The sequence below is a fragment of the Ovis aries genome, chromosome 15 (assembly GCF_016772045.2).
Source record: "Ovis aries strain OAR_USU_Benz2616 breed Rambouillet chromosome 15, ARS-UI_Ramb_v3.0, whole genome shotgun sequence".
Classification (NCBI taxonomy): Eukaryota; Metazoa; Chordata; class Mammalia; order Artiodactyla; family Bovidae; genus Ovis; species Ovis aries.
The window spans coordinates 65,370,142-65,383,408 of record NC_056068.1 but is presented as its reverse complement, the minus strand read 5'-3'; the positions used below and the strand labels follow the sequence as shown (position 1 = coordinate 65,383,408).

The following is a 13,267-nucleotide window of genomic DNA, read 5'->3' as shown; positions in this document are numbered from 1 at the left end:
ATCGGTGATCTTTGCTGTTACTATTAACACTTTTTTGTTCTGTGTTTTTAAAGTAAGGTAGGTATATTGCTTTTTCTTCCCAGACAGAATGCAAATGTGCACTTAAGAGGCTACGGCATAGTGTAGTCATAACTTTTATATGCACTGGGAAACCAAAAAACTCATGTGACTCACTTTATTGCAACATTTGCTTTATTGCTGTGGTCTGGAACCAAGCCCACTGTATCTCAGAGGTATGTGTGTATAAAAGAACCATGTCTTTAGCCGTTCAAAACCAAAGGCAAAATCCTAATAGACATGGTCTTCCCCATAATCACTCAGTTTTGCTTTAAGCCACTCTGCATTTTTAAAGTCAATTACTCTGGCTAGCCACCACACGCAGCACTTTTCAGATATCATCTCATCTAATCCTCACAACTGGAGAAGGCAATGGCACCCCACTCCCATGCTCTTGCCTGGAAAATCCCATGGGCGGAGGAGTCTGGTAGGCTGCAGTCCATGGGGTCGCGAAGAGTCGGACACGACTGAGCGACTTCACTTTGACTTTTCACTTTCATGCATTGGAGAAGGAAATGGTAACCCACTCCAGTATTCTTGCCTAGAGAATCCCAGAGATGGGGGAGCCTGGTGGGCTGCTGTCTATGGGGTCGCACAGAGTCGGACACGACTGATGCGACTGAGCAGCAGCAGCAGCAATCCTCACAACAAACGTGGAAAAAGTCTGTCAGTATCCCCATTTTAGAGGAAAGCCACTGTGCAAGCAGATTATGTAAGATGCCTAACTTGTGCTTCCCCAGGGCAGAACACAAATCTGAGGCCAGACCCCAGCTCCAAAGTCATTTTGCTCAGCCAGGCCCCTGACCCTGTTAATGACATGCACCCTCCTGGCTAAAGTGGCTTTCAGCCACTTCCCTACCATTGGACAATCTAGCAGCTCTGCCATAGCTCTGCCACTTGTGACTCAGAAGATGAAATAAGGCAGCAGAAGGCACACAGGAGAGTTTATAAACTCTGTGTCCCTCTTGGGAGGGTACAGCAATGATTGTTCCATGGAAAGATATAAAGAACACAGGAGACAGTCACTCTTCTCTTTGAAGACTTAAAATAGAAGCAACAGGGTAAGAGAAAATCAGTTTATCAAACCAATCACTAAAGTCATTAAAACTTTTGTTTTAAAAAAATTAATAACATGAGAAAATGGTCACAATAAAGAGGACATCTCAATTAAGCATATTAGAGAAGATAGATAGAAACATAGATGGAGTGGGGGATGACTATCACAAAATAGCCCACATATTAACAGGGCTTTTTCCTAGGCAGTTTTGCTTTCCTCTTTATCAGTTCAGTTCAGTCACTCAGTTGTGTCCGACTCTTTGTGACACCATGAGTTGCAGCACGCCAGGCCTCCCTGTCCATCACCAACTCCTGGACTTCACTCAAACTCATGTCCATCGAGTCAGTGATGCCATCCAGCCATCTCATCCTCTGTCATCCCCTTCTCCTCCTGCCCTCAATCCCTCCCAGCATCAGGGTCTTTTCCAATGAGCCAACTCTTCGCATGAAGTGGCCAAAGTATTGGAGATTCAGCTTCAGCATCAGTCCTTCCAATGAACACCCAGGACTGATCTCCTTTAGGATGGACTGGTTGGATCTCCTTGCAGTCCATGGGACTCTCAGGAGTCTTCTCAAGCATCACAGTTCAAAAGCATCAATTCTTCGGTGCTCAGCTTTCTTCACAGTCCAACTCTCACATCCATACATGACCACTGGAAAAACCATAGCCTTGACTAGATGGACCTTTGTTGGCAAAATAATGTCTCTGCTTTTCAATATGGTATCTAAGTTGGCCATAACTTTTCTTCCAAGGAGTAAGTGTCTTTTAATTTCATGGCTACAATCACCATCAGCAGTGATTTTGGAGCCCCAAAATATAAAGTCTGACACTGTTTCCCCATCTATCTGCCATGAAGCGATGGGACCAGATGCCATGATCTTAGTTTTCTGATTGTTGAGCTTTAAGCCAACTTTTTCACTCTCTTCTTTCATTTTCATCAAGAGGCTTTTTAGTTCTTCTTCACTGTCTGCCATAAGGGTGGTGTCATCTGCATATCTGAGGTTATTGATATTTCTCCCAGCAATCTTGATTCCAGCTTGTGCTTCTTCCAGCCCAGTGTTTCTCATGATGTACTCTGCATATAAGTTAAATAAGCAGGGTGACAATATACAGCCTTGACGTACTCCTTTCCCATTTTGGAACCAGTCTGTTGTTCCATGTCCAGTTCTAACTGTTGCTTCCTGACCTGCATACAGGTTTCTCAAGAGGCAGGTCAAGTGGTCTGGTCATCCCCCACTCCATTTATGTTTCTATCTATCTGTCTTCTCTAATATGCTTAATTGAGATGTCCTCTTTATTGTGACCATTTTCTCATGTAATTAAATTTTTTTAAAACAAAAGTTAAAAAAATTTTCCACAGTTTATTGTGGTCCACACAGTCAAAGGCTTTGGCATAGTCAATAAAGCAGAAATAGATGTTTTTCTGGTACTCTCTTGCTTTTTCCATGACCCAGTAGATGTTGGCATCTCAATCAAGCATATTAGAGAAGATAGATAGATAGAAACATAGATGGAGTGGGGGATGACTATCACAAAATAGCCTACATATTAATGGGGCTTTTTCCTAGGCAGTTTTGCTTTCTTCTTTATACGTTTCTATATTTTGCAACATTTTTTTGCTGACAAAATGAGACTGTATTGGGAAGGAGTACCTGGGCGGAGAGTAGAAGGGTGAGGGAATCCAGTATATTCTGTAACTTTTGCAATATTTGGAAGCAATAAAGGTTATTAAGATATTTAAGTGCAGAAAGTAAACACGTGAACCCATCCACAGCCAACTACTATCTAAATATTTCAGGGGAAAGGAAAGAGAATAAACTGAGCAGTGACCAGAGGAACCAGCAGCAGGTACACAGCAAACTGCTGAGTGAAAGGTGGGGAAGGTACACTTGACGGTCACTGAAGCTGCTGAGTGTGAATCTGACAAGGGAGGGACTGCATGTACGCAGACCAAGGAGTAGTGAGGTGAGCTTCAACATCAAGACTGCCAAGAGCCAGGTGGGGGCAGTCAGAACAAGAGGAGGTATGCGTCTATCTCCTGATGCTGTGGAATATTAGACGGCAGGTAAAAAGAACCAGGGGTGGTCACAAGTCACAGAAAACTTTAGCTTTCTACTGTTTGGATACTTTGCCAAGAGCATATTCTTTTTCTAAATTGAGGTATAGTTGATTTACAATGTTGTATTAGTTTCTGGTGTATAGCAAAGTGATTCATACATATATATATACACACACAAAGTGATTCATACATATATATACACACATAGGTTCTTTTTCATATTCTTTTCCATTATGGTTTATTATAAAATACTGAATATAGTTCCCTTTGCTATACAGTAAGATCTTGTTATTTATCTATTTTATAGAGAGTAGTTTGTATCTGCTAATCCCAAACTCCTAATTTACCCCTCCCTCACCCTCTTTCCCCTTTAGTAACCATGTCTATTTTCTGTCTGTGAGTCTGTTTTGTAAACAAATTTATTTGTGTCATATTTTAGATGCCACGTATAACTGAAACTGTATGGTATTTGTCTTTGTCTTTCTGACTGATTTCACTTAGTATAATAATCTCTCATATGATATCACTCATATGGTACTATGAGTCCACCCATATTTGCTATAGATGACATTATCTCATTCTTTTCTATTGCAGGGTAATATCCCATTGTGTAGGATAAGATACCACGTCTTCTTTATCCATTCATCTGTGGATGGACACGTAACTGCTTCCATGTTGTGGCCACTATAAATAATGCTGCTATGAACACTGAGGTGCATGTATCTTTTCAAATTAGAATATTCTCCAGATATATGCCCAGGAGCGGGACTGCTGGATCATATGGCAACTTGCAAGAGCATATTCTTACAGTGGAGAAGGAAATGGCAACACACTCCAGGATTCTTGCCTGGAGAATCCCACGGACAGAGAAGCCTGGTGGGCTACAGGCCATGGGGTCACACAAGTCGGACACAACTTAACAACTAAAGAGAGAAGAGATTCTTATAGTACGTATATTATTAATATATACACATCTTTTTTTTTTTTAAGAATTTTAAGTGAGAAGGAAAGCAAGCACGTAAACATGGGGTGATGAGCGGGAGAGTCAGTCAGATGAGGATCTGAATGGGCCTAGAACTGGCTCTGTGCCTGATTAGCTCTGTGACTCTGGATGAGTCCACGGACCCCTCTGTGCTTCACATTCTTATCTGTGGATGGAGATCACATGCCTGCGTTCTCAGAGCAATCGTCAGAACTGAACACAAGCTATGCTCCTGGCCCAGTGCACGTAGCAGAGACCCTGATAAATGGTAGCTGGGCCTCTGTACATACACACAAGGATGAAGTGGTAACGAGTTGATTCCAGGTAACAACAGAAAAGGCCCTGGGCTGTGGTGTAAGAAGCCCAAAGATGAGAGCGGCCAGGATGGAGGGTCCCCAGCACTTACTGCAGTTCTCTTCGTCGCTGCCGTCTGGACAGTCCTCAAACCCGTTACACCGGAAGCGGCCGATGATGCAGTGGACGCCGCTGGCGCACGGGAAGAAGGTCGGGCCGCATTTCGACTTAGCCTTGGCTGCAGGAGGACAAACAAGATAAACAAGAGACGTCAGGAGGGTAAGTTTTCCGAGCACCGCATACCCAAGCCGCTAACTTGGAGGGTGCAACAGGGTCCGTTCACATCTACCTTGAAATCCCGAGTTTCTTACCACCAGCACGCACTTCCAAAACCCAGCCAGAATGGAAACCCCCATGCATCATCCTCCAGGAAGGGGGAGATCCACTGCTACCAAAGTCCCAAGGAGCCCAGACACAGCCCCTGAGCCAGCGAGGTGCAATCAAAATGTGCCGAACAAAGGAATGAACAGGTGAGTAGACGGATGATGGACGGAGCTTGCTCTAAGGTGCTAAAGAACCACTCAAAATTCATACCCTGAACTCTCAAAGTAATCGTCTACACTTGCTGAGTGTTTACTAACCAGCCAGTGTGCCATGTGCTTTACATCATCTCATTTAATCCACCCAGCAACCACCCTACAGGCTGGCGAGCAGAAAAGAGTTATTAACCTAAGAGGCCCGAGGATGCCACCCTGAGAAAGGTTTGCTTGCAAAATTGGCCCTCGCTTGGCTCGCATCTGGGAACTTGCATTTCGGGAAGGTTCGCATCATTTTCTCCTGAGGGTGGCTCACTGTTCATGCAAACCATTCACGCAAACAGTGCATTTATGCTGAACCTTTCTTCTGGGAGTCTGGGATTTTGACACATGTTGGCAGAGGGGGCCTGCATGACCAGACCCTAGTAAAAACCCTGGGCACTGAGTCTCTAATGAGCTTCCTGGGGAAAAAACATGTCATATACCAAGTTACACTTGTTGCTGGAGGGGTTCAGTGCCTCCTGTGTGACCGCCTTGGGAAGGGTCTCTGAGAGCCTGGGCTTGGTGTCCTCTGACTTCACTCCTTCATCTGTTCCCTCTGTTGGCTTCGCTTTGTCTCCTTCTGCCGTGATAAATCATAGCCGTGAGTATGACTGTGTGCTGAGTTCTCTGATTCCTTCTAGCAAATCATAGAAACTGAACGTGGTCATGGACACCCCTAATATAGGTCGTATCATGTCACAGAAATGCTCTGAAGAGGTGAAGTGACTTGCCCAGAGTTACAAGGCTTGAAAATCTGATGCTGGTATGAGGCCCCTGGCACTCAGAACCCAGAAGCCAGGTTCTCAACCAACTCCGCTGTACTGCCCCTCTGCCAGAGGCTGTCACTCCTCACAACAGAAGCCAGACTCCTGCCCAAAGAAACCCTTCTTCCACTCCTGTACAAACAGTTTTAGCAGAAACTGCTGTAACTCAGGCTTGATGGAGTGTCCTGCTAACCAAACAGCCCTGTGGGGCAATGCGCTTTCCCATTCACAGGGCTGGCTGCTGTGGCTTGCGATTACAAGGTGAGATGGGATGTATTGCTGCATCCGGGGGAGCGGGCCCCACCTAGCATCCCTCTTGTCTCCTGTCTAGAGACAGGACCTATGGTCCTCAGGAAGGAAGGGCCATTTCTTTGGAATGAACAAGCAGTAAATTACCTTCATGTTCCTGCCATCAGTAACAGGCCAATTTTGGCAGCAGCTGATACACAATCAACAGGGTTTCAAGGCCAGAGATATGTCTAGGTTTTAAAAACCCGCATGGCTTTGTTTTAGCCTGAAAATACTTTAGAATGGTGAGAGTGTGCTCTTCACAAAGCACGAACTTAGGAGAGTGTCCTGGGTTCAAATTGTGGTTCTATTCTTCGTAACCTGGGCAAGCTTCTAAAAATTACTGAGCTCAGTTTCCTCATCAGTATGTAAATCTCACTGGGCTCTAGGAAGGACTCAGTGCAATAATCTATATAAAATGCTTAGCCCAGAGCATGCCATAGAGTAGGTGCTGGTTTAACAGTAGAGCTTATGCTATTTATTATCAGCATCAGCATCATCACTAGGCTTACGGGATTTTAAAATTAATCCTTGGGTTGTTAAATTTCTTTTTCTGATAATCGAAGTTTAAGGAGTTCATATCTACGAATTGATATGAAGTGATCTCCAGGATATACTGTTAAGTGAAGAAAGCAAAGTGCAAAATAGTATCTATAGTACTTTATCCACTCCGTATAGCAAAAGAAGGGCATATATGAAAACATTGAAGTATTGGCTTATCTGTGCAAAAGAAGTATAGGAAGGATGAACCAGAGGCTAAAGAGACTGGATCCCTACAGCGGGTGGGTGGTAAAGGGTTGGAAAGGATGGGGAACTGGAAATGGAATGAGATAGCCAGAATGAGAAGGCGGCACTCCTCTGGGACTATTTGTATAGCTCTGACTCTTAGAACCATGATAATATTTTACCTGCTCAAAGAGTAAACAATTGAAATTGATATGTGTGCCGGGGGAGGAGGAGTCAAAATGAAATATAAATAGCAACAAATGAACAAAACTATATTGCAGATGAGTAAGCAACAGACTGAAGGAGGTAAGGGAAGAAAAGAACTAGCTTAAGCAAACGTTATTTTGCCTGGATTCTATAAGGCTAAAGAAAAAAAGAATTGTTCACAAATACTCTAGTTACATTTGCTTCTCACAGGGGTATGAATCAGCAATTCTGCAACGGCCTTCTGTGTGTACTAGCATTGAACAAATAGGTAAGTATATTACAGATAACAAGACCAAGGTTTCTCACTGTCAGAGGAGGAAATTACAAATAAAGAGAGAAGACTGAAACAAACCCTGAAGCTTTGGACTGGAACTGAAGCATCACTATGAACTCAAGGTTTGTAAAGGTAGACGGGTAGAAAGATACATGCATGTGTTAGTGTAGTACATATATTTCCTAGCTCCATCTGCTAAGAAAGACTAGAAGTAGTACACCCCCTATAGCCATAAGCAAAGCCAGCACCTAGATCCTGGTTTCTAAATACCCATTATCCGATAAAGAGAACCAGGGCTCCTTGAAGAAGTGGTTCATTTGGGGGCCGGTGGGGGGAGACAAGATAAACCTGGACAGAAAGTAAATAAGTGTTCAAAATACAATGGAGACATGTCAAAAGTTCACAGCAGTGAACCTGCAGGAGCTCCCAATGGCCAAAGTTAGAACAACTCGAGCAACAAAACCAACAACGATAGTATTGGACTGTAACCCGAAGATCTGTTGAACCCATAACTACTGAATAAATGTATCAAGGAGGGAGAAGAATTCCAGTAAACACAGAAGAGATGTGGGAAATAGAAAGCGGCCAGTAAGCAGACACCACAGCAATAACTGTCAGAGCTGAGGCCCAGCAACAGACGCTCAAATCAGAGGCTCAGGCAGCCTTGCTCCCATCGCCTTCTCAGCAGTCAGGGAAGAAAGGCTGCCCATGGGCTTTGACATCTCACCTCAGAGTCTCTCTATAAACTGGACACGTCACTCCCCTATTCAAAACGTCAGTGTCCTCCCAACACTTTAGGAATGCCTACAGCTCCCATCACAGCATCAGGCAGCTCCAAGGAAGCCCTCCAATCTGATGCCCAACGTTCGTGCTCCATGGACGCTGGCCTCCCAGCACGCGTCTGAGGTCCTGTGCAGCCTGCGTCACCCTCTGCTTGGAATGCCTTTCTCTTAAGGGTCAGCAAGCCTCACTCCACTTTACTAAAGCCTCCTTAACCATTTTCTACAGTGGAAACCTCGATCCCCAGCCTCAGGCATGTTAGCCCTTACTCTGCTTTCTTTTCCTGCTCAGGAGGAACGTCACTGGCTTTGTGCTGAGCTGTTTGATGCACATACACACACACACACACACTTGGACACTTTAACTCATCACTTTTTAAAAAATTGAATTTCTCTATTGTTTTTCTTGTTTATTATTTTTTAAAACATTTATTTTGCTTATTATTTCTTTGGCTGTGCTGGGTCTTAGTTGCGGCACAGGAGATCTTCAATCTTCGTTGCGGCACGTGAGATCTTTAGTTACAGCGTGTGAACTTTCAGTTGCAGCATGTGGGATCCAGTTCCCTAACCAGGGATCAAACCTGAGCCCCCTACACTGGGAGCTTGGAGTCTTAGACCCTGGACCACCAGGGAAGGCCCTCATTCACCACTCTTCAGGAGTATGAATGTACAGTGGCTATCACAGGCACCTAATCAGTACTCACTGAATATACTAATGATCCTAGAAAAGGAGAGACTGGGCTGGGTAATCACAGCTAGCACTGGGCAAATGCTTAGTTTGGGCTGAGCACTGTGCTCTATGCTTTACAGCTACCGTGCCATTTACTTCTCACAAAACCCATTTTACAGATAAGAAAACTGAGGTCCAGAAATAAAGATGCCTGACACTGCTGATCAACAGAGTCAAGGCTCAAACTTTAATTATTGATTCATGTATGAATGTGAGAGTCAGACCATAAAGAAAGCTGAGTGCTGAAGAATTGGTGCTTTTGAACTGTGGTGTTGAAGAAGACTCTTTGAGAGTCTGTTGGACGGCAAGGAGATCAAACCAGTCAATCCTAAAGGAAATCAACCCTGAATATTCACTGAAAGGACTGATGCTGAGGCTGAAACTCCAATACTTTGGCCCTCTGATGCGAAGAACTAACTCACTGGAAAACACCATGATGCTGGGAAAGACTGAAGGCAGAAGGAGAAAGGGGCAGCAGGGGAGGAGATGGCTGGGTGGCATCACTGACTTGATGGACATGAGTTTGACCAAGCTCCAGGTGTTGGTGATGGACAGGGACCTAGCATGCTGTAGTCCATGGGATCACAAAGAGTCAGATACGAATGAGCAACTGAACTGAACTGACACCTGTTCTCCTGCCTCCTTAGATACTTTTAAGGCTCAGGCCAGCTCCAAAGGACTAAACAAAGAGAATGAAAACAACTGTACGTGAATTAGGTACCATTCAATTAACCAGCTCTTTGGCCCTGGCCCTGCACCATCTTCAGGAATCACTACTGAGCTTCCTTGCCTTGTCACTGATGCTCAGCTACCTTCTCTGTCAGGGAGCAAGTCCTGTTATGATTTACATCTGCACCGGCAGACGCCTGCTCAGGCAACCACAGCGCGGATCACCAGCAGCCCGCCGAGCGTCTGGCAGAGGCTCAGAGAGAAGCCCGAGGCTGACAACAGCTCCCTGCTTGCACGGCCCCCCGGGGGGCTCAGGGGAGTCCTGGACAAAATCTGGTTGTCCCCAGCTCACCCCCATTTCCATGAAGGGAAGATTTCAGCAGGACACTCAGCAGACCCTGGCAGAAGTAGAAGACTCTCTCTGCCTAAAACCGCCTGACAGAGGCTGGCCCGGCGACTCCATCCCACTGAACACTTGAATCCACCACGTTTCACGGGCCTGCGCCATGAACTTTCCAAAGCAGCAGCTTTCACCAGCAGCAAGACAGAGCTGGGGGCTCCCCAAGGGGCTGGGTTATTTACTGATCTGAGCCCTCCCTTTCCTTTTAGAGCCTGACTATCACAGCTCTGGACTTCACGGATCAGTAAAATAGAATTATTTTTTTTTTTTTAGACTAGGTGAAAGTGGATGAAGGAATAACAAAATTGTCAACTTTTTTTTAAAACCAGAAAGGACATAAACAAATCTGCAATAACCTCTACTCACCATCGCCCTAAAGGAAAAGCTGCATTAGCATCCAAAATGCAGGAAGGCCACAGCCCGCGGACCAGTATTTGGAGATCGTGTCAGAACGAGAGAAGGGAACCAAGAGACGCCCGTCCTGGTGTCATCAGGCTGTGACCCTCTTAGAGCAAAGACTCCCATCTTCCTGTGGGTAACATCTGGGGCCCAGTAAAGAGTCACAGAGCTTCACGGGCCAGGAAACTGGATCCCACATGCGGCAACTCAGAGTTTGCATGATGCAGCTGAAGATCCTGTGTGCCGCAGCAGGACCCGGTGCAGCCAAGTAAATAAAACATTCTTTTTTAAAAAGCTGTGAGCTCATATTCAAACAGCAGTTGTTTTCACACAGACACACACACACACACACACAAAACCAAGCTCATTTAGAATTCTTAAACTCTTAACCAGGTCTATCCATTTTTTAAGGATTTACATTTTCCCTGTGCATAATACAAAACAGAGTTCAAGGGGCCAACATTTTTTTTTTTTCCTGCTCTCTCTTGGCAAAGAACAAAATATTTCTGAGCATCCTACTATCTGTCAGGCCCTGAGTCAGTTGTGTGGAGATTCCACAGCGCTCTCTAACTGATGAGGGGATTAGCAGGCTGGTCAATGAGCCTCTGCATGCAGTGCCGTCAGTGCTCTGATGGGGGAGCTAGAGGACACCTAATCTCAAACGGGGAAGAAGCTGATGTCGGAAAAGCCTTCTCAAAGGACAGGCAGCCTCAGCTGAGACACACAGCCCAGGTGCAAACGGATGTGATGCTCAGGCAGTTAAGGCCTTAGTTATGCATTCCACTAATAGTAATTCACAAACTCTGTCATTCCTCAGAGAATGAGGATACACAGGTGATAGCTATGCCATGGATGAGCCTTCAGTGTTGGGGGACTGTGGAGAGAAGGCTGTTCCAAATGGAGGGAACCCCGTATGCAAAGGCTAGGGGGCAGGAACAGTGTTGTTAATTACTCCCTAAGTCGTGTCCGACTCTTGTGACCCCATGAACTTTAGCCACCAAGCTCCTCTGTCCATTGGATTCCCCAGGCGAGAATACTGGAGTGGGTTGCCATTCCCTTCTCCAGGGGATTCTCCTGACCCAGGGATCGAACCCACGTCTTCTTCACTGGCATGCAGATTTTTTACCACTGAGGCACCTGGGAAGCCCAAGAACAGTGTAAAATGAAAGGGGGTCAAAATGAACTTGCTTCTCACGTCAGTAAACGTACCCAGTACTGTTTCTTTAATTAAAAAAAAATTTTAAACCCTATTTCTCATAAGGAATGTGCTATGAGATAGCTGCCATTCCACTCACATGAAAGGTGTGGGAATTATAAATCCTACAGTACAGTATAAATTAGAAAAGAAATCAAATTATAAAAGTCACAAAGTTTGAGTCATTACACACACTCCATAGCCCCAAAGTAAATACCCACATGTGTCCACCACTAGCTAAAAACTTTACGGAAAGTAATGGATCTGCAGTTGTTGCTATATTCTGTCCCCTGGTCCATTCTGTAAAAAGTCAAACTATGGTTCCTTTTAAAAGTCAAAAATGACTTCGTGGCTAGGGGTGAGAAAGCAAAAACAGCCTCATAAAAATAACAGACTTTTAAAAAGCAGTATATTGTTGGATTCTCCAAGAAGTCTGGGAAGGAGAAAACAGGCCTTTTACTGTAGTCCAAATGCACATGACAAACAGCCCAGTGAGCCAAACCCAGGCCTGGGAATCCAAGCCTCTGCAGATTCATTATTGCCTGAGCAAAATGCCCTTTGCCTGTTCCAGCAGTTCAGCTCCACATGACTACTCGGGTGGACTCCACTGTTTTATTGATCAGATATCGCAATGTGTGATTTCTTAAAAGGCCATCTTGGCTGTTTCAGAGATACACACTGGGGAGCAGAGAGAGCAAAGGACCACACGCTAACTGGACCACGAATATAGAAAGAGGGCAGGTAGCGGAAACAGCTTTGCAAGAAATTCAAATAGAAAATTCTTTCTAAACGTCTCTCTTTTATTGGAGTGTAACTGCTTTACAATGCTGTGTTAGTTTCTGCTGTACAACAAAGTGAATCAGCTATATGTACACATATATCCCCTCTCTAGTGAGTCTTCCCCTCCTCCTTCCAGCCCTCTAGGTCATCACAGAGCACCTGTGCTATATAGCTATTTCCCAATGTCTATCTATTTTACACATGGTAGTATAGACATAAACATTTCCTCTTTTATAATAAGAATAGGAGGTATATAACCTTGGGGATATCCAGGTATGACCTAAATCAAATCCCGTATGATTATACAGTGGAAGTGACAAATAGATTCAAGGAATTAGATCTGATAGACAAGAGTGCCTGAAGAGCTATGGACAGAGGTTCATAACACTGTACAGCAGGCAGTGATCAAAACCATTCCCAAGAAAAAGAAATGCAAAAAGGTTATCTGAGGAGGCCTTACAAATAGCTGAGAAAAGAAGAGAAGCAAAAGGCAAAAGAGAAAAGGAAAGATATACCATCTGAATGCAGAGTTCCAAAGAATAGCAAGGAGAGAAAGGAAAGCCTTCCTCAGTGAACAATGCAAAGAAATAAGGGAAAACAATAGAATGGGAAATACTAGCGATCTCTTCAAGAAAATTAGAAGTACCAAGGGAACATTTCATGCAAAGATGGGCACAATAAAGGACAGAAATGGTATAGACCTAACAGAAGCAGAAGATATTAAGAAGAGGTGGCAAGAATACACAGAACTATATAAAATAATCTTAATGACCCAGGTAACCACAATGGTGTGATCAATCGCCTAGAGCCAGACATCCTGGAATGTGAAGTCAAGCGGGCCTTACGAAGCATCACTACAAACAAAGCTAGTGGAAGTGATGGAATTCCAGCTGAGCTATTTCAAATCCTAAAAGATGATGCTGTGAAAGGGCTGCACTCAATATGCCAGCAAATTTGGAAAATTGAGCAGTGGCCACTGGACTGGAAAAAGTCAGTTTTCATTCCAATCCCAAAGAACGGTAATGCCAA

The 13,267-nt window shown here is 44.5% G+C and overlaps 1 protein-coding gene across 4 annotated transcripts in view; it reads right to left on the bottom strand.

Annotated features, from left to right (window-relative positions):
- The window catches only part of LDLRAD3 (low density lipoprotein receptor class A domain containing 3), a 270,972-nt gene that overhangs the window by 143,869 nt on the left and 113,836 nt on the right, over positions 1 to 13,267 (bottom strand). For all 4 annotated transcript variants that reach the window (XM_042233361.1, XM_060400058.1, XM_042233360.2 and 1 more), the window contains one exon: positions 4,562 to 4,687. In XM_042233361.1, the coding sequence (XP_042089295.1) occupies positions 4,562 to 4,687 (126 nt within the window). The remainder of the gene's footprint in view (positions 1 to 4,561; positions 4,688 to 13,267) is intronic.